Source organism: Lepus europaeus, chromosome 4 (genome assembly GCF_033115175.1).
Source record: "Lepus europaeus isolate LE1 chromosome 4, mLepTim1.pri, whole genome shotgun sequence".
Taxonomy (NCBI): domain Eukaryota; kingdom Metazoa; phylum Chordata; class Mammalia; order Lagomorpha; family Leporidae; genus Lepus; species Lepus europaeus.
The window spans coordinates 130,336,435-130,355,621 of NC_084830.1; the positions used below are offsets into that span (position 1 = coordinate 130,336,435).

General features: G+C 45.5%; 1 protein-coding gene across 2 annotated transcripts in view; it reads right to left on the bottom strand.

Annotated features, from left to right (window-relative positions):
- Nucleotides 1–19,187, bottom strand: part of HMGXB3 (HMG-box containing 3) — a 57,277-nt gene that overhangs the window by 28,209 nt on the left and 9,881 nt on the right. For both annotated transcript variants that reach the window (XM_062188858.1, XM_062188857.1), the window contains exons 5-7: nt 18,759–18,857; nt 10,208–10,339; nt 467–882 (exon numbers count right to left, since the gene is read on the bottom strand). In XM_062188858.1, the coding sequence (XP_062044842.1) occupies nt 467–882; nt 10,208–10,339; nt 18,759–18,857 (647 nt within the window). The remainder of the gene's footprint in view (nt 1–466; nt 883–10,207; nt 10,340–18,758; nt 18,858–19,187) is intronic.

Genomic DNA, 19,187 nt, shown 5'->3' on the forward strand with positions numbered 1-19,187 from the left:
GGTACAGGTTAAGCTGCTACTTGCGATGCCAGCATCCCATACTGGTGTGCTGGTTTAAGACCCACCTATTCTATTTCCAATCTACTTTCCTGCTAATGTGCCTGCTAAGGCAATAGAAGATGGCCCAAGTACTTGGGCACCTGCCTGGTACATGGCTTCAGCCTGGCCCAGACCCAGCTATTGTGGCCATTTAGGCGGATGAGCCAGCGGACAGAAGCTCTCTCTCTGACCCTCCCTCTCTCTGTTGCTTTCAAATAAATAAATCTTAGAACCAAAAGACCTGTGTGATGAATGTAACACAGGTGCATGGACAGCACAGTGGAGAAGAAAGGCATGTTCCTAGGAGCCATTAACTGGGTCCAGCTGCCTCTCTCAGGAATTCTATGGACATGGGCCAAAACAAACACGGGGCCTTGCCTCAGCTGTTCTAAACGCAGCCCTAGAACACAAACACACAGAGACTTACCCAGGAGGTTTTTTAGGAACAGGGAATGGACTGGAGGTGCCGGTGCCCTCTGCCAGCAGCGGTATGTCTGGTCCAGGACTGTCGCTCTCAGATGTACCAAGAGAGACCTCAGGCTGCACACCACTCTTGACGATTGGAGTCTTACTGACTACTGCGCCATGATTTCCAGGTGCTTCCTTGACCAAGACGTGGGCATCAGAGATGATCACCTCCTCCCACTCATTCTCCTCACTCACTTTTGGAGGAGCTACATTGAGGAGCTGGCTTACAGCTTCCGAGTTCTCCAGTGTCAGTTTGGAGGCGTTTTCCTTAGAGGAATTTTGCTCAGTGTTGACAGGCTGCTGATTCCTTTTAACCACAGAGCCTTTGGAGGAGACACCAGAAGTCAATTCCACTTTGACTTTGGCTGGCTTTTCCTAGGAAAAATAAGAATATCTTGTATACATAAGGTGTTTAAGAGTTAACAATATTCACAAATATTCTCTCATTTGATCCTCTTCATAATAACATATGGACAGCAGACAAGAAAACTGAGACCAGCTAACTTAAGGTCCCAGGTATAAAAGTCATATGAATCAGGGCCGGCGTTGTGCTGCAGGGGGTTAAGCCACTGCTTGTGACACCAGAATCCCATACTAGAGTGCTAGAGTCTCGGCTGTTCTGCTTCCGATTCAGCTTCTTGCTTATGTGCCTGGAAAAGCAGTGGAATATAGCACAATTACTTGGATCCCTGCCACCTACATAGAAGACTAGGATGGAGCTCCTGGGGTTGGCCTGGACCAGTCCCTGCTATTGCAGCCATTTGGGAAGTCAAACAGCAGATGGAAGATCTCTCTGCCTTGCAAATAAATATTAAAAAAAAAAAAAAAAAAAAAAAAGAACCTGCTAAAAGTCTCCTGATGCCAGGTTCCATTGACTACAAGTACTGACGTCTCATTTAGCATAAAGCCATTCTCTTCCTAACTCATTTCCAATTGGCCTGCCTCTGCAGGTGTTACCAAACAAATGCTGGAACTTTTTGGTTTGAATTTTGATTGTTGCAAGTCTATAAATGTGCATACAGAACAAGGCCAGCAATCTGCCACATTGGGTCTAAATGTCCAAAACTGTTTATTTTGATGGTCCTTTTATGAGATTAAATTAATCACAATATGGTCCCATTCTCACAAAGAACTCAAAGCTTCCAAATGCCCCAACCTTTAAACCTTCCATTGCTGGAAGCCAGGCGAATCCACTGCCCAACCACGGTTGTCAGCTCCACCGCCACCCTAATGCGATTCGATACTCCTCCTTCCTTGCCCGTACCCCGGCAAAGGTTTAACAGGACCTGTTCCTGAACACGTGCCCTCTCTGATCTCTCTTACACTCTCTTCCTCGCTCTTACCCTTTTGCCCTCTCCTCTTGGCCCGTCGGGCTTCCCCTGACAATGAACCAATACTCTAAAAGCAAAAAATTTTTTGAAATGCAGAGTTATGTTATGGGGGGGGAGGGGGGCGCGGGAGAAGAGGGAGAGGGAGAAGGATTGAAGGATTGATTGATTCCATCCCCTGGTTTATTTTTTAAATGGCTGCAATGGGCAGGGTTGGACCAGGCTGAAGCTAGAAGCCTAGAATTTCATCTGAATCTCCAATGTGGGTGGCAAGGATTCAAGTGCTTGGGCCATCTTCTGGTGCTTTCCAGGTGCATTAGCAGGGAGCAGGATTGTAAGTGGCAGCCAGGACTCGACTGGTGCCCAGAAGGGATGCCAGTGTCTCAGCCCTGGGAATACCCTATCTTTCTGACCTAGAGTCTTACAAACCAATCTTAAGAATGTCTTACACATGTCAGATACATTGCACTCGCTCAAATGAACTCAAGATACATTAATGATGTGCTAGAAACAGTCAAACTCATTAAAAGCATCAACTGCAAGGCCGGCATTGTGCCATGAAGGGTAAAATCGCCACCCGCATCACTGTTGGGCACCAGTTCATGTCCCAGCTGCTATACTTCTGATCCAGCTACCTGCTAGTGGCCTGGGAAAAGCAGAAGACAGTCCAAATGTTTGGGCCCCTGCCACCCACATGGAAGATCTGGAAGATAAGTCTTTGTCACTCTTTCAAAAAAAAAAAAAAAATTAAAAAAAAAAAAAAAAGCATCAGCTGCTATGTCATATAGGTCTACTTAAAAAAAAAGATTTATTTATTTCAAAGGCAGAGTTGCAGAGAGGCAGACACAGAACTTTCACCTTCTGGTTCACTCCCCAAATGGCCACATCTGCGAGGGATGGGCAAGGCCAAACCCAGGTGCCAGAAACTCCATCTGGGTATCCTTTGTGGGTGGCAGGGGCTCAAGTACTTGGACCATCTTCTTTTGCTTTCCCAGGTAAATTAGCAGGGAGCTGGATTAGAACTGGAGCTCATATGTGATGTCAGTGTCATATTCGGCGGCTTAACCTGTGGTGGCTTAACCAGATGTGCCACAATGGTGGCCCCAGATAATTATATTTTTAAAAGCTCTTGGCCTAGGGCAGGTGTTAGGTATAGTAGCTAAGATGCTTCTTGATACACAGCATCCTGTAGCAGAATACCCAAGTTCAAGTTCTAGATCTGCTTCCTTCTAACACAGACCCCCAACCCTGCCGAGGGAACCAACTAGTAGGTCCCTGCCACCCACATAGGAGACGTGGACTGAGTTCCTGGCTCCCAGATTCGGCCTGATCCATGTGCATCATGCGAGGCATTGTAAACTATAAGAAACAGAACACACAAGCAGCATTCTAGTGAGGCTCGACATCACTCCTAGTTAGTTATGTATTAGGGCAAGCCTCACCTGAATCCCCATCTCCATTATGAAATAACAAAGGGACGGGCTCCTAGTGCTTGTCAACAGGAGCCAGACAGCATTCTGGGTAGCTCAATGCTTCACTGCATGTGTTGCAGAAAGCTGGGCGCTTGTGGCTAATGCTATCCATGTCAACATTATCTCCTAGTCACTGACTACCAAAAACACATTTCCACAGGCATCTGGGCAGCGTACTTTCCGGGTTAAGAACCAGTATCAGATAACCTTCAAGAGCGCTCCGGTAAAGGAATCTCAGATTCTAACACACTAACAGCCTGTGAGGCTGAGTAAACTGCACAGAACTGATTTACTGCTGGAGAGGAAAAAGCAGAAAACAAATGACTAAACTCATCGCTTACAGATCTTTGAGCGAAACACTACCAAGTATCAGACTTTGTTTTAAATGCTTCTTTCTTTCTTTTTTTTGACAGGCAGAGTTAGAGAGAGACAGAGAGACAGAAAGGTCTTCCTTCCGTTGGTTCACCCCCCAAATGGCCACTACAGCCAGCACGCTGCACCAATCCAAAGCCAGGAGCCAAGTGCTTCCTCCTGGTCTCCCATGCGGGTGCAGGGGCCAAGCACCTGGGCCATCTTCCACTGCCTTCCTGGGCCACAGCAGAGAGCTGGACTGGAAGAGGAGCAACCGGGACAGAATCCAGCGCCCCAACCAGGACTAGAACCCGGACTGCCGGCGCTGCAGGCAGAGGATTAGCCTAGTGAGCCGCGGTGCCGGCCTTACTTATTTTCATATACATAAAAGGCAGAGTGACGGTGCTGGAGACAGAGATCTTCCATCCACTAGTTTATTTTGCAAATGCCTGCAACAGCCAGGACTGAGCCAGGCTGAAGTCAGGAGCCTGGAACTTCATGCACATTTCCCACATGAATGGTAGAGGCTCAAGCAGTTGAGCCACCTTCTGTTGTGTCCCAGGTGCGTTAGCAAGAAGCTGGATCCGAAGTGGAGTAGCCACAACTGGAATCCAGGTACTCCAATATGCAAAGCAGGTTTCCCAGGTGGAACCCAACTCACCAAGCCACAATGCCCTCCCCCATGCAGCTGTTTTAGACAAGAATTGTCTGCAGGAGGATTAGATCATTTAAGCAATCTGAACAAAAACCTCTCCCTGATGATCTCACATGACTCAACCTACTCTTCTTAGATACTGCTTATTTTTTTAAGGTTTATTTATTTATTTGAAAGGTAAAGTTAGAGAGAAGCAGAGACAGAGAGAGGAACAAGGGAAAGGTAGAGGGGGGAGGGAGAGAGGGAAAGAGGGAGGAAGGAAGGGTGGGAGGGAGAGGGAAAGAGGGAGAGGGGGAGGAGGAAAGATGGAGAAAGAGAATTTTCATCCATCCGCCTGTTCACTCCCAAAATGGCTCCAATGGGCAGTGCTGGGCTGATCTGGAGCCAGAAGCTTCTTCCAGGTCTCCCACGCAGGAGCAGGAACCCAAGCATTTGGGCCATTTTCTACGGCTTTCCCAGGCCAAAGCAGAGAAGTGGATAGGAAGGAGAGCATCCAGGTCTTGAACCAGGGCCCATATGGGATGCTGGCACTGCAGGCGGTGGCTCCACCTGCTATACCACAGCACTGTACCCAGATGTTGCTTTCTTTCAAGAAGAAAAGAGGATATAACCAGAGGGACCTCAATTATTGCCATGAGAGCCTAGGAGAAGGAAGCCTTGCACGAAAACAGCCTTCTACATGATCTTTTGTTCCATCTAACTCATTGGGAACTATGCCACACTGCCTGAGCTAACTTTAACCAGCATGAACTCTGGAACAATACCAGAAAAGGTGAGTCATTTCCTGACCAGCAGAGCCACACTGGAGCTTTTACAAACAATTCATATTTGCTGCCTCAAAAATCACAACTCAATGAATCTGTGATTTGGTGGCTAAACAGCATAGAAATGTCTACGTGTGGCTTAGCAGGAAAGGGCTGCCATCATTAGCTATGTGGACTTCACAAGGACTTCGAAAACTATTTCTCTTGAATTGATTTTTCCTCAGCAGGAAACATGGAATTCAACTACCTGATAAAATCACTTTTATCTTTAAAAATCTAACTGCACTAATGCTAAAATGTGACCTTTTTTCTTCTCACACTCATTCTGTTCCTATGATCTTTAGAAACTACAGCATTTACTCTTTACACGGTAATTCTTGCAAAAAATGTGTGTGTGTTGGGGGAAGCTACTTTACTAAGTGATGATGGGAAGCAAGTGGTTAAGGGAAAAAACATTGTTTTCATGCCATGAGCTTGATCTTAGTAGGAAAACCAATGCGCCTAAGTTATTTCAAAGGAAAACAAAGCAAGCCTGAAGGAGAAACAAGTCCACCACGATTACTAACACACTGCACGCCAACAAGTGGTCATGGACAGAGCTGCTTCACATGAGTGATGAATGGCCAAGGAGGATTCTACTATTCAATCAATGCCCCTCTTGCAGCGGTGGATGTACGTTTTGGGGGAATAATTCCTGGCATCACAGAAACACACTAAAGGTGGGTGCAAAAAATTCAACAAAACCTCCCAAGAGACGCAGTATCAGGCCCTGTCTCTCAAAATAAGAGTTGTACACCCTGCTCCCAATCATGATCATGGTGGGGGGATTTAATATGTACCAGAAACAGTGCCACCCATTTTACATGGACGAAATCTCATAGAGGGACTGACACTGCACACAGCTGATTAAACCCATGGCCTGCAGCACTGACATCCCATATGGACACCAGTTCAAGTCTTGGCTGCTCCATTTCTGATCCAGCTCTCTGCTAGTACACCTGGGATAGCAGTGGATGATAGCCCAAGTTGGGCCCCTGCACCCATGTGGGAGGCCCAGATGAATCTCCTGACTCCTGGCTTCAGCCTGGCCAAGGCCTGGCCATTGCAGCCATTCGGGGAGTGAAGCAGCCAATTTAAGTTCTCTTTTTTTTTTTTATTTATTTATTTTTGACAGGCAGAGTGGACAGTGAGAGAGAGAGAGAGACAGAGAGAAAGGTCTTCCTTTGCCGTTGGTTCACCCTCCAATGGCCGCCGCGGTAGGCACGCTGCGGCCAGCGCACCGCGCTGATCCGATGGCAAGGAGCCAGGTGCTTCTCCTGGTCTCCCATGGGGTGCAGGGCCCAGGGACTTGGGCCATCCTCCACTGCACTCCCGGGCCACAGCAGAGAGCTGGCCTGGAAGAGGGGCAACCGGGACAGGATCGGTGCCCCGACCGGGACTAGAACCCGGTGTGCCGGCGCCGCAAGGCGGAGGATTAGCCTAGTGAGCCGCGGCGCCGGCTTCTAAGTTCTCTTTCTCTGTAACTCTGCTTTTCAAATAAATACTTTTTTTTTTTTTAAGATTTATTTTATTTATTTGAAAGACAGAGTTACAGAGAGAGGGAGACAGAGAGAGAGAGAGGTCTTCCATCTGATGGTTCACTCCCAGATGGCCACAACAGCCAGAGCTGCACCGATCCGAAGCCGGGAGCCAGGAACTTCTTCCGGGTCTCCCATGTGGGTGCAGGGGTCCAAGGACTGGGGCCATCTTCTACTGCTTTCCCAGGCCATACCAAAGAGCTGGATGGGAAGAGGAGCAGCTGGGACTAGAACTGGCGCCCATATGGGATGCCGGCACTTCAGGCCAGGGCGTTAACCTGTTGTGCCACAGCACCAGCTCCTCATATAAATACATCTTAAAAAATAAAAAGAAATAAATTTTGGGGCTGGTTCTTGGGCGCAGCAGGTTAAGCCGCCACCAGCACTGGTATACCATACGGGGCCGGTGTGAGTCCTGGCTGTTCCACTTCAGATCCGATCCAGCTTCCTGCTAATGCACGTGGGAAGGCAGTGGAAGATGGCTCAAGTGCTTGGGCCCCTGCACCCACATGGGAGAACCAGAATAACCTCCTGGCTCCTAGCTTCAGATGAGCCCAGCTCCAGCCATTGCAAAGTTCTAACTCAGCCTTCCAAACAATTGGATAAATCTTAAAAAAAAAAAAAAAAAAAAAAAGAAAGAAAGAAAAGAAAAAGCTTTTTGAAAATTTCATTTGAGCTCCCCCAACAACCTTAATGAGGTAAGGACTATTATTAACTTCCATTTACAAAAGAGAGGAAACGTACGCCAGGGAAGAGAGATATAAAATCTCCTGTGCAAGACTACATAGTTAAAAATTTGGGAATCACGAATTTGAACTGAGGATGCTAACTCTAGATTTGTATTCTCAATTATCAGGAGATCCAGGCCTCTGGAATTGGTGCTACCCTGATCTCCAACACTCACCCCGAAGGCCAAAGTCACCACCCCAGCAGTTCTCAAAGAGCTTTCTGTGGAGAGTCCAGCAGAGGAATTCAAAGGCATGCTGCTATACAAGTTTCCTCTATATGGGTCAGTATGGATCATGCCGAGTTAAACACATGACAACCACTAGCCTAGTCTAAGTGATTTTCACAAAAACAAACCTTCTCTTTCCTTTTCTACCAAACCAAATTCTGCTGATCCGTCAAGATTATTTTCCCTGTCTACTCCAGTCCTTACAAACATCTTTCCTCTCTGAGCTAATTGGGAATTTACCCCCTACTTCATTTTAGCCCTAAAAACTTAAAATCTCATAATAATCTGACAAGTACTATTTATCTTTTATCTGGTAACTGCCACACATCCAACACATAACACCTGTACTGAACCTCACAGGAATAGAGCTATGATGTTCATTTCTTATCTTCTTCTAAGGGCAAAGGTGTTGGGGGATACAAAGGTTATTAAGGAGTTCACAACATGACATTAACAGAAACAATGTTAAATAGTGATGACTGGGGCCAGCACTACGGCATAGTGGCTAAAGTCTCCACCAGCGGTGCCGGCATCCCATATGCACACCGGTTTGAGTCCCAGCTGCTCCACTTCTGATCCAGCTCCTTGCTATGGCCTGGGAAAGCAGTAGAAGATGGCCCCAGTCCTTGGGCCCCTGTGCCCACATGGAAGACCTGGAAGAAGCTCCTGGCTCCTGGCTTCAGACAGGCGCAGCTCTGGCCATTGTGGCCATCTGGGAGTGAACCAGCAGATGGAAGACCTCTCTGTCTCTACCTCTCTCTGTAATTCTATCAAATAAATAAAATAAATCTTAAAAAAAAGTAGAGACGACTGCAATTTAGTATTAAAGGAATATACTTTGGGAAAATTCTTCCCTAAGGAAATTTAAGGATGTTTCATGGAAGAACTAATATTTACGAAGAGGGGTCAATGCTATGGTGTAGATTAAGCCGCTGCCTGCAATACAAGCATCCTGTATGGGACCAATTTGAGTCCTGGCTCTTGCATTTCAGATCCAGATCCCTGCTAACATGACTGGGAAGGCAGTGGGAAGATAGCCCAAGTGCTTGGGTCCCTGCCACCCACATGGGAAACCTGGATGAAGTTCCCGGATTCAGCATGGCCTGGCCTGGCCACTGCAGTCATCGGGGGAGTGAACCAGGGGATGGAAGATCAATCTCTCTTTCTGTCTCTTTCTCTCAGTAACTCTGCCTTTCAAATAAATAAAGCTTAAAAAAAATTTACAGTGAGCCAGGAACAGTAAAATATTCTCATCAGATGTGCAACAATCTTTGAGTCTGGGATAGGAAAGAGAGAGGTAGAAAGGTAGATAGGCATGCATTGTGAAGTCAGACTATGAAAGACCTTGACTTTCATGTTAAGGACTTTCATTTCTTTTTGTTATTTTATTTTTTTATTTGATAGAGTTAGACAGTGAGAGAGAGAGAGAGACAGAGAGACAGGGAGAAAGATCTTCCTTCTGTTGGTTCACCCCCCAAATGGCCGCTACGGCCAGCGTGCTGCACCGATCCGAAGCCAGGAGCCAGGTGCTTCCTCCTGGTCTTCCATGCAGGTGCAGGGCCCAAGCACTTGGGCCATCCTCCACTGCCCTGCTGGGCCACAGCAGAGAGCTGGACTGGAAGAGGAGCAACCAGGACTAGAATTGGCACCCATATGGAATGCCGGCACTGCAGGTGGAGGATTAGCCAAATGAGCCATGGTGTCGGTCCCCTCTTTTTGTTATTTTAAAGATCTATCAATCTATATATCTATCTATCTGAAAGGCAGAATGAAAGAGACAGAGAGAGAAGGAGAGGAATCAAGAGGAAGAGAGGAAAAGAAAGGGAATAGCAGGGAAGGAGAGATCTTCCATTAGCTGGGTCACACACACCCCCCCCAACACACCCATAATGGCCACAATAGCCAGATCCGGGCAAGGCCAGAGCCAGGAGCTCCATCCGGGTGTCCCATGTGGCTGACAAGGGCCCAAGTACTTGAGTCATATTCTAGTGCCTTCCCAAGCTCATAATAAGCAGGAAGCTGGAAAGGAAGTAGAGCAGCCAGGACTTGAACTGGCACTCCAATACGGGATGCAGGTATCCCAGGTGGTGGCTAAACCTGCTGTGCCTCAACACTGGTTCGGAGGATTTCTACTTCCAATGAGACTGAAAAATATTTTAAGCTATGCACCAGAACAATAACCACACAGTCAATATTGAGGGCATATTGTTAACACTCAGCCTAACAGGAAATGAATTAACAGTGTAGTCATTCATGGGAAACCAAGACACAATCAATGATAGTGCTACTAAAGAGTATTTAATGGCAAGATACATTATATGAAAAAAAAAAAAAGATACAGAATTGACTTCATTCATGGGAAGAAGATAGGAATAAAGTATTATCAAAATGCTAACTAATAAAGGCTTTTCTTTGGATAGTATAAGATTGTGGCCAACATTTTACTCTATTTTTATTTCTAAGTAAACTGCTTAAAATAAAAATGATTACCTGTCAGAAAAGAAAACAGACTGTTAACTTTAAAAGTCACCTGTTCCCAAAGGCAACAGGAAACCCATTTTGTGGGACTTCCAAAGCAGTAATGGTCAATGGACTTACCTTTGGGATCCACTTCCCTCCCAGGAAGTTACCACAGGCAGGGCACTTAGGTGGTTTGTGCCTGGTGACATATGTAAAGGAACAGCCTGGGCTGGTGCATGTGCCATGGCCCCGGCGGGTGTACGTAGTGGTCTGTGAAGATAGAGTCTGTTAGAGTCATTATCACGATCCATCCTGTCTCACACCCTGATGACCATTATACCCACAACAAGACCAGGGGGACAGCAGCTTCCAGGACACTCAATCTGTGCTATCATAATAGGGCAGAGTTGCAAAGGTCCTAAATACAACATGTCCACTTGTTAGAAATGGAGACAGTTCCAATGGGAAGACTTACACAGCTACCGGAAGAATGACGTGATAACTGATATTGAGTGAACTACCGAACAGCGCTGAACACTGCATCAATACTTCATTGAATACTTTTAGCAATGTTAGTAAGTAGGTACTACTATTGCTGAGGTTTAGAATGGATAAATGCTTTGCCTAAAATAACTCAGTGATTCAGGGGCAGAGCTACACCTAGAACCCAAATCTGGTTCTTGGTCCAAGATTCCTTTCTGCAACCAGCTGCTCTATATATCCTCTAAATATTGTACCTCAAAGAATTTGCTTTATAGCCGGCGCCGCGGCTCACTAAGCTAATCCTCCGCCTTGCGGCGCCGGCACACCGGGTTCTAGTCCCGGTCGGGGCACCGATCCTGTCCCGGTTGCCCCTCTTCCAGGCCAGCTCTCTGCTGTGGCCCGGGAGTGCAGTGGAGGATGGCCCAAGTCCTTGGGTCCTGCACCCCATGGGAGACCAGGATAAGTACCTGGCTCCTGCCATCAGATCAGCGCGCTGCGCTGGCCGCAGCGCGCCTACCGCGGCGGCCATTGGAGGGTGAACCAACGGCAAAAGGAAGACCTTTCTCTCTATTTCTCACTGTCCACTCTGCCTGTCAAAAAAAAAAAAAAAGAATTTGCTTTATTTTCATTCTCAGTAAAAATCAGAAAACCTAGGATTCCAAGATATAAAAACAGACCTATGTTCACTGGAAAAATGAGAAGGAAATTCAGGAGTAGAAACCAAGTCCTTTGCATGCAACAAAATTTAGTTATTTGCAGATTAATCAAAGTAGTCACTGGCTCTCTCCACCTCTACTGATCTCCCTTTTCAGCAACATGTATTGCAAGGGGTTATCACATTATAGCAACAGAAAACTACTCACTTATTAGCCATGGTCCTCTTGGAGATCAATATAGAAAGAGAATATTCTCCATCAGGTTTGTTCTGTGACTTATGAATGTTCACTAGGCTATTATTACATAAACTACGTAAGCCTAGCCTCCCTAGCCCAGCCATAAAGCAAAAACCTCCCTGGGGGAAACACCAAATGGTACTAACTACCTCTGCTGGGAAGAAAAGGCAGTTACCACGGTGGTACCTTACCCAGGGTAACTGTGAGTGGAATGGCACCAAGGAGAGCAATTAGGTTTCCAAGTAACACATGAATTCCTATAACTACTCAGTCTTAGTTTCCTCCTCCTCCTATTCCACAGGTATATCTTCAGCAAATAAGGTACAATGAGGAAACTCTCACTTGGAAAAATATCCTGCGTGTTTCTGAGACTATTAATACCAGGAAATACAAAATATGCCTGCTCTCTTTTGACTGTGGCCCAATACACAATCTTCATTCTGTACTCTCCTAAAAAGCACAATAAAAATTTAAGACACGTTTGTACTGTAAGTTACCAAGACCTTGAAAACATTTGTAAAGAGTAATTTTTTGACTAATTGACTAATAATTTTTGACTAATAGGGGCTGGTGCTGTGGCTCACTTGGTTAATCCTCCGCCTGCGGCGCCAGGATCCCATATGGGCGCCAGGTTCTAGTCCCGGCTGCTCCTCTTCCAGTCCAGCTCTCTGCTGTGGCCCGGGAGGGCAGTGGAGGATGGCCCAAGTGCTTGGGCCCTACACCCATATGGGAGAACAAGAGGAAGCACCTGGCTCCTGGCTTCAGATTGGCGCAGCACACCGGCCGTAGCAGCCATTTGGGGGGTGAACCAACGGAAGGAAGACCTTTCTCTCTGTCTCTTTCTCACTGTCTAACTCTGTCAAATTTAAAAAAAAAAAAAAAAAAGCAGTCAATAGAAATAACTTCAGAAAAAAAATACTGCTCTTTAATTCTGATGTTTCAGTTTCAACTATGATTCACAAAACATTTAGAAGAGATTGGCTGACACTTAGCAGCATGATGGAACAGCCATTTCCAGGAGAAATAACTAGCTTATCCATCAATCAAGCTACAGTGGCTGTTCTCATTTTAAGATACTGCAACATTTTCCTTTTTTAAAGATTTATGTATTTGATTTGAAAGGCACAGAGACAAAGGGGGAGACAGAGACCTTCCATCTGCTGGTTCACTCCCCATTGGCCAACAACTCCAACAGGGTCTCCCCTGTGAGTAGCACAATCCTTGCTGCCTTCCCAGGGGCATCAGCAGCGACTTGAACCAGCATTCTGATATGGGATGCTGACATCACAAGGGGTGGCTTAACCTACTGTGCCTCAAGGCCAGCCCCTAAACGATGAATTACTGAATGAGAAAGTTTTGCAGGGCTTGGTGTTGTGGCATAATGAGCTAAGTGGCAATTTCTGATGACAGCATTTCATATCTGAGTGACAGTTCTGATACAATTTCTTTCTGATGTGCATGGGAAGGCAACAGAAGGTGGTCCAAGTACTTGGGCTGCTGCTACCTACATGGGAGACCCAGATGGTGTTCCTGGGTCTTGGCTTCGGCCTGACCCAGCCCCAGAAGGAAGGTCTCAGCCTCAGTCAGTCAGTCAGTCACTCTCTCTCTAACAGCCCTCGCTGTTATGGGCATTAGGAAAGTGAATCAGAGAATGCAAAAATCTCTCTGTTAAATAAATACAACAAATCTTAAAAAAAAAAAAAAAAAAGGAAATAGAATATTAGTAGTATCAGGGCCAGCGCTGTAGTATTGTGGCTAAAGCCACCGCCTGCAGTGCCAGCATCGCACATAGGATCCAGTTCGAGTTGCGGCTGCCACTTGCAATCCAGCTCTCCGCTATGGCCTCAGAAAGCAGCAGAAGACGGCACAGAACCTTGGGCCCCTGCAACCATGTGTAGACCCCAAAGAAGCTCCAGGCTCCTGGCTTCGGACTGGCCCAGCTCTGGCTGTCACAATCACTGGGGGAGTAAACCAGCGTATGGAAGACTCCTCTTTCCCTCTCTGCCTCTGCTTCTGCCTCTCTGTAACGCCGCCTTTCAGATAAATCAATCTTTAAAAAAAAAAGATCTCTCTCCCCTCTCTGTGTATCTCAAATAAATAAATTACAAAGCTGAATTAAAAGAAGATAGAATAGAAGCTTCTGGTTCCCAGGCCATGGCCTGGCTCAGCCATAGCCATTGTGGTCATTTGGGGAATGAACCAGCAGATGCAAAATTTATTTAAAGATCAGAAGTACAGAGAGAGAAAGAAATAAATCTTTAAACAAAAAAAAAAAAAAAAGGTTGCCGGGGCCAGCACTGTAGCGTAGCAGGTAAAGCCACTGCCTGTAGTTCCGCCATCCCATATGGGTGCCAGTTTGAGTCCCGGCTGCTCCCCTTCCAATCCAGCTCTCTGCTATGGACTGGGAAAGCAGAAGATGGCCCAAGTTATTGGGCCCCTACACCCGCATGGGAGACCCAGAAGAAACTCCTGGCTCCTGGCTCCTGATCAGCGCATCTCCAGACATTGTGGCCAACTGGGGAGTGAACCAGCGGATGGAAGACCTCTCTCTCTCTCTCTGCCTCTCCTCTTCTTTCTGTGTAACTCTTTCAAATAAATACATCTTTAAAAAAAAAAAAAAAGATTGTCAAATGAGTCTTGTGCTATATCCAAACTATATGCTACCTACAAAATACAAAGCAAACACACTTTAAATACAAAGATATAAACTGGGTAAAAGGATAGGAAAAGACTTCTCCCTAATATCAATAATAATACTAATAATAAAGGCTAGAGTCAGACAAAGTAGATTTCAGAGCACAGAATATTACTAGAGATCCAGAAGATCCACTTCCTAATAATGAAGGGGTCCATTTATCAAGAAGACCTAACCCTAAATGTTTAGGTACTTAGTAACAGTTAAAATACACAACACAGGGGAAAACACTTGGTGCAGCAGTTCAGAAGCCTTGGGGATGCCTGCACTGAAGTCCTGGCTTCTCTCTGGAACCCAATTTCCTGCTAATGCACATCCTGGGAGGCAGGAGTGATGGCACAAGTTTTTCGGACCCAGTCTTCCATGTGGGGGACCTGGATGGATTCTGGGGCTCCTGATTTCAGCCTGGCCTACCCCTTCCAATAAATAAAATTAAATAAATTTGTAAAAAAAAAAGTATGTGCATATGTATGTATGCACGATTTACATAAAAACTGACAACTGAAAGAAGAAAAAGAAATCCACAATGTCAGTCGGATGCCTTTTCTCAATAACTGATGAACATATGGGCAGAAAATGAGTAAGAATCTAAGAGCTGAGCCACACCATCAATCAGCCTGACATAATTTGACACGTGCAGAACACTCCGCCCAATAGCAGACTTCACGTGCTCTTCCAGTGCACACTGAGCATTCAGCACGGCAGATCCTATTCTGGCCGTACAACAGGTATGTATCAATTTAAATGGATTCACATCATACAAGCCATAAAGTCCCACCAACAAAATTAGAATCAACAAAAGAAATATATCTGAAATTATTAATTCAGAAAGATCTGAAATTATTAATTCATTTGGTTTGTTTTGTTCTGACAGTTAGACATTGAGAGGGAGAGAGATAGAGAGAAAGGTCTTCCTTTTTCCGTTGGTTCACCCCACAAGTGGCCACTATGGCCAGCACGTTGCGATCCGAAGCCAGGAGCCAGGTGCTTCCTCCTGGTCTCCCATGCGGGTGCAGGGCCCAAGGACCTGGGCCATCCTCCACTGCACTCCCGGGCCACAGCAGAGAGCTGGGCTCGAAGAGGAGCAACCGGGACAGAATCCGGCACCCCGACTGGGACTAGAACCTGGGGTGCCGGCGCCGTAGGCGGAGGATTAGCCTAGTGAGCTGCAGTGCTGGCCCAATTATTAATTCATTTGAAAGCCAGAGTTAGGGAAATAGATTTTCCATTTGTTGATTGACTCCTCAATGTCTAAAATGGCCAAGACTGGGTCTCCCACATGTGTGCAGGGGCCCAAGGACCTGGGCCATCTTCCATTGCCTTCCCAGGTACTTTAGCAGGGAGCTGGATCAGAAGTGGAGCAGCCAGGACTCAAACTGGCAACCATATGGGAAGCTGGTGCCTTAACCTGCTGCACCACAGCACAGGGCCAAGTAATCTGCTTCTAATAACACGAAATAAATCAGAAGGTCTAAGAAGTAAATCATAATGTATTCTATGGGGCCAGTGCTGTGGCACAGCGGGTAAAGTCACTACCTGCAGTGCCAGCACCCCACTTGGGCACCACTTCCGGTCCCAGCTGCTCCACTTCCAATCCAGCTCTCTGCTATGGCCTGGGAAAGCAGTGGAAGATGGCCCAAGTCCTTGGGCCCCTGTACCCACGTAGGAGACCCAGAAGATGATCCTGGCTTCAGATTAGCACAGCTCCGGCCACTGCAGCCAAATGGGGAGTGAACCAGGGGATAGAAGACCTCTCTCTGTGTAACTCTTTCAAATCAATAAAGCTTAAAAAGAAGTATTATATAATATAAAAGAAATCTCAAATCATTGCCAGTGTCCACCTTTAGAAATTAGAAGAAGAAAAGTTAATGATTCATAATAGGGCAGCGATCAGTGAAACAAAGCAAAAACAAGAGAAAACCAAAGCTGGTTCAGTAAAATTAATAAATCTCTAGCCAGGCTTCCCAAGAAAAAACTGTAGAGCCCAATAACCCAAATCAGGAATGAGACATGAAACCAGTAGATTCTACAGATGTTAAGAGTCCCTCAAAAAGCTAAACATAAATTTACCATGTGATCCCACAATTTCACTCCTAGCTGTATACCCACAAGAACAGAAAGCAGGGATTCAAACTACTATTTGTATAGCAAAGTTCACGAATAGCAGCATTATTCACAACGGCCAGAAGGTGCAAACAACTCAAGAGTCCATCAACACAGAAATGGATAAACAGAATATGGCATGTATACAGAATGGGATACTCAGTCGTAAAAATGTAATCCTGATACATGATGTGTGAACTTTGAAAACATCAAGAAAGTCACATACAAAATTGTAATATTAGTATGATCCCATTTATTTGAGGCACAAATTCAATGACTAAAGACAGAACAGAGGTTATTAGAGCTGGGAGAAGAGAGGAAGGGTAATAATTTACTAGGTAAACTTCCTGTTTGGGATGATAGAAAAGTTCTGGAAATGGATGTTGGTAATGACTACACAACACTGTGAATGCACTTAATGCCATAATTGTACACCTAAAAATGGTTAAAATGGTAAAATCTGTTATGTATACAACTATTTTTTAAAGGTCATATGGGAATGTCATGAACAACTTTGTCAATAAATTTGGCAACTTAGATGAGATGGACAAACTCTTTAAAATACAATAAGCTCACTCAAGGGGCTGGCGCTGTGGCATAGTACGTTAAGCCTCCGCCTACAGTGCCAGCATCCCATATGGGTGCTAGTTCATGTCCCGGCTGCCCTACTTCCAATCTAGCTCCCTGCTAATGGCCTGGGAAAGCAGTGGAAGAAGGCCCAAGTGTTTGGGACCCTGGACCCATGTGGGAGACCTGGAGGAAACTCCTGGCTCCTGGCTTCAGCTCCAGACGTTGAGGCCATTTGGGGTATGAACCAGCAGATGGAAGACCTCTCTGTCTCTACCTTTCTCTGTAACTATCTCTTAAATAATTACAGCTTCAGAAACATTTAAATAAAAATAAATTTTAAAAAGACCTAAAAGGAGGTTCACCACATTATTAAACTAGAGAAGAATATCCACACAATCTTATCAACAGATACAGAAAAAAATACCTGATAAAACCCAACATCCACTCTTGATAAAACTCCTGAAAAGTTAGAAATAACATCTGTGAAAAGCCTACAGCTGATGCCACACTTAATGGTGAAAGACTGAATTCTTTCTCCCTAAGAAACAAAATAAAGATATTGGCTCTTATCACTTCTATTCAGCATTGTACTGGAGGTCCAAGACAATGAAATAAAGCAAGAACAAGAAATTGGGAATCTAGGATAGAAAGAAAAATACACAATGGTTTTTACTCAGAGTACAAGATTGTGTAGGAAAATCCAACAGAGGGAAAGGTGTTAACAGAGTAACTGGTTTAGCCCCCTCCCGCTGTGGGGTCAGCATCCTGTATAGGTGCCAGTTTGAGTCCTGACTGCTCTACTTCTGATCCAACTCCCAGCTAAAGTGCTTGGGAAAGCAAGATGGCCCAAGTCCTCGGGCCTCCGCATGCATGAAGCTTCTGGTTTTGGCCTGGCTCAGCCCCAGCTGCCACAGCCATCTAAGGAGTGAACAAGCACATGGAAGATCTCTCCCTCCCTCCTCTCTGCTCTGTGTAACTCTGCCTTTCAAATAAATGAAATAAATCATAAAAAAAATCAACAGAACCTACAGAAAACTCAAGAATTTAGCAAAACTACAGGATACATGCTCAATACACAGAAAAACAATTACTTTATACCAGAAGTAATCAGATATTAAAAATTTCTAAATATCATTTATATCAAAATTATGTAATGTTTACAGATAAATATTAGCCTAGATGATGCAGTGTGTGATTAAAAATGATAAATAAGGGGCTGGCGCTGTGGTGCAGCGGGTTAACACCCTGGCCTAAAGCTCCAGCATCCCATATGGGCGCTGGTTCTAGTCCCGGCTGCTCCTCTTCTGATTCAGCTCTCTACTATGGCCTGGGAAAGCTGTAGAGGATGGCCCAAATCCTTGGGCCCCTGCACCCGTGCAGGAGACCCAGAAGACACCCCTGGCTTAGGATCCGCGATCCGCGCAGCTCTGGTCATTGCGGCCAACTGGGGAGTGAACCATCGGATGAAAGATCTCGATCTCGATCTCGATCTCTCTCTCTCTCTGCTTCTCCTGCTCTCTCTATGTAACTCTGTCTTTCAAATAAATAAAGCTTTTTAAAAAAAAAATGATAAATAAACAGAATCAAGAAACCAGAATCCTGGTTCTGATTTTGCAGCTAGGTGCCCTTGAACAGGTCCTTCCTCATCTGGGTTTTTTTGATTTTCACCTGTGGTTCCTTCATTTTTCTAAATAATGTAAGGTTCTGAACATTTGGTAAAAACCATGGAATCCATCCCAGGAAAACGTTCCCCAAGAGAAAGTTTGTATGTAACTTGAGGGAAGTCCATGGATTCTGTGGAGCTTTAGCTACAGCAAACTCCAGTTAGATGTCCAGTCCAGGTCATCCCAGAGACCTGTCAGTGCTAGTGTTCTCAGAGTCTAAGACTTTTATACAACAGTTGGAAGAGAATGCTCATGAAGCCCTTAATTCCTCACATACTGACCAGTTTGATGGAGGTGGGGTTCTCCACAACTGAGTAGGCAGGAAGAGGCAACATGATGAACTGTGTGGCTGGTGCAGAGGAGTTATTGTCACTGGAATCCTGTAGGCAAAGGAAAAAATTTAAAAAGTTCAGTTAACAACCAAGATGAAGAAAACTAGTACCCACAGGAAATGTGCTGTCATCTCTGTACAGACCAGAAAACTGGAGGTTTCTGAGCCTCGGGGACACCTGAGACTACATAAACAGTTCATGAAGGAATACAATTCATCTGAGCCTGTAAATGTGAACCTGTTTTAAGCAGAGCAGTGCCGAGCTTCATTGATATAGCCAGCACTGGGACAACAAATAGCAAAAATAATGTAGGCCTGGCACAGATTCCTTGCAGGGGTACATGCTGTCTTCCACCAAGGCGACAGGGACGGGAGGATG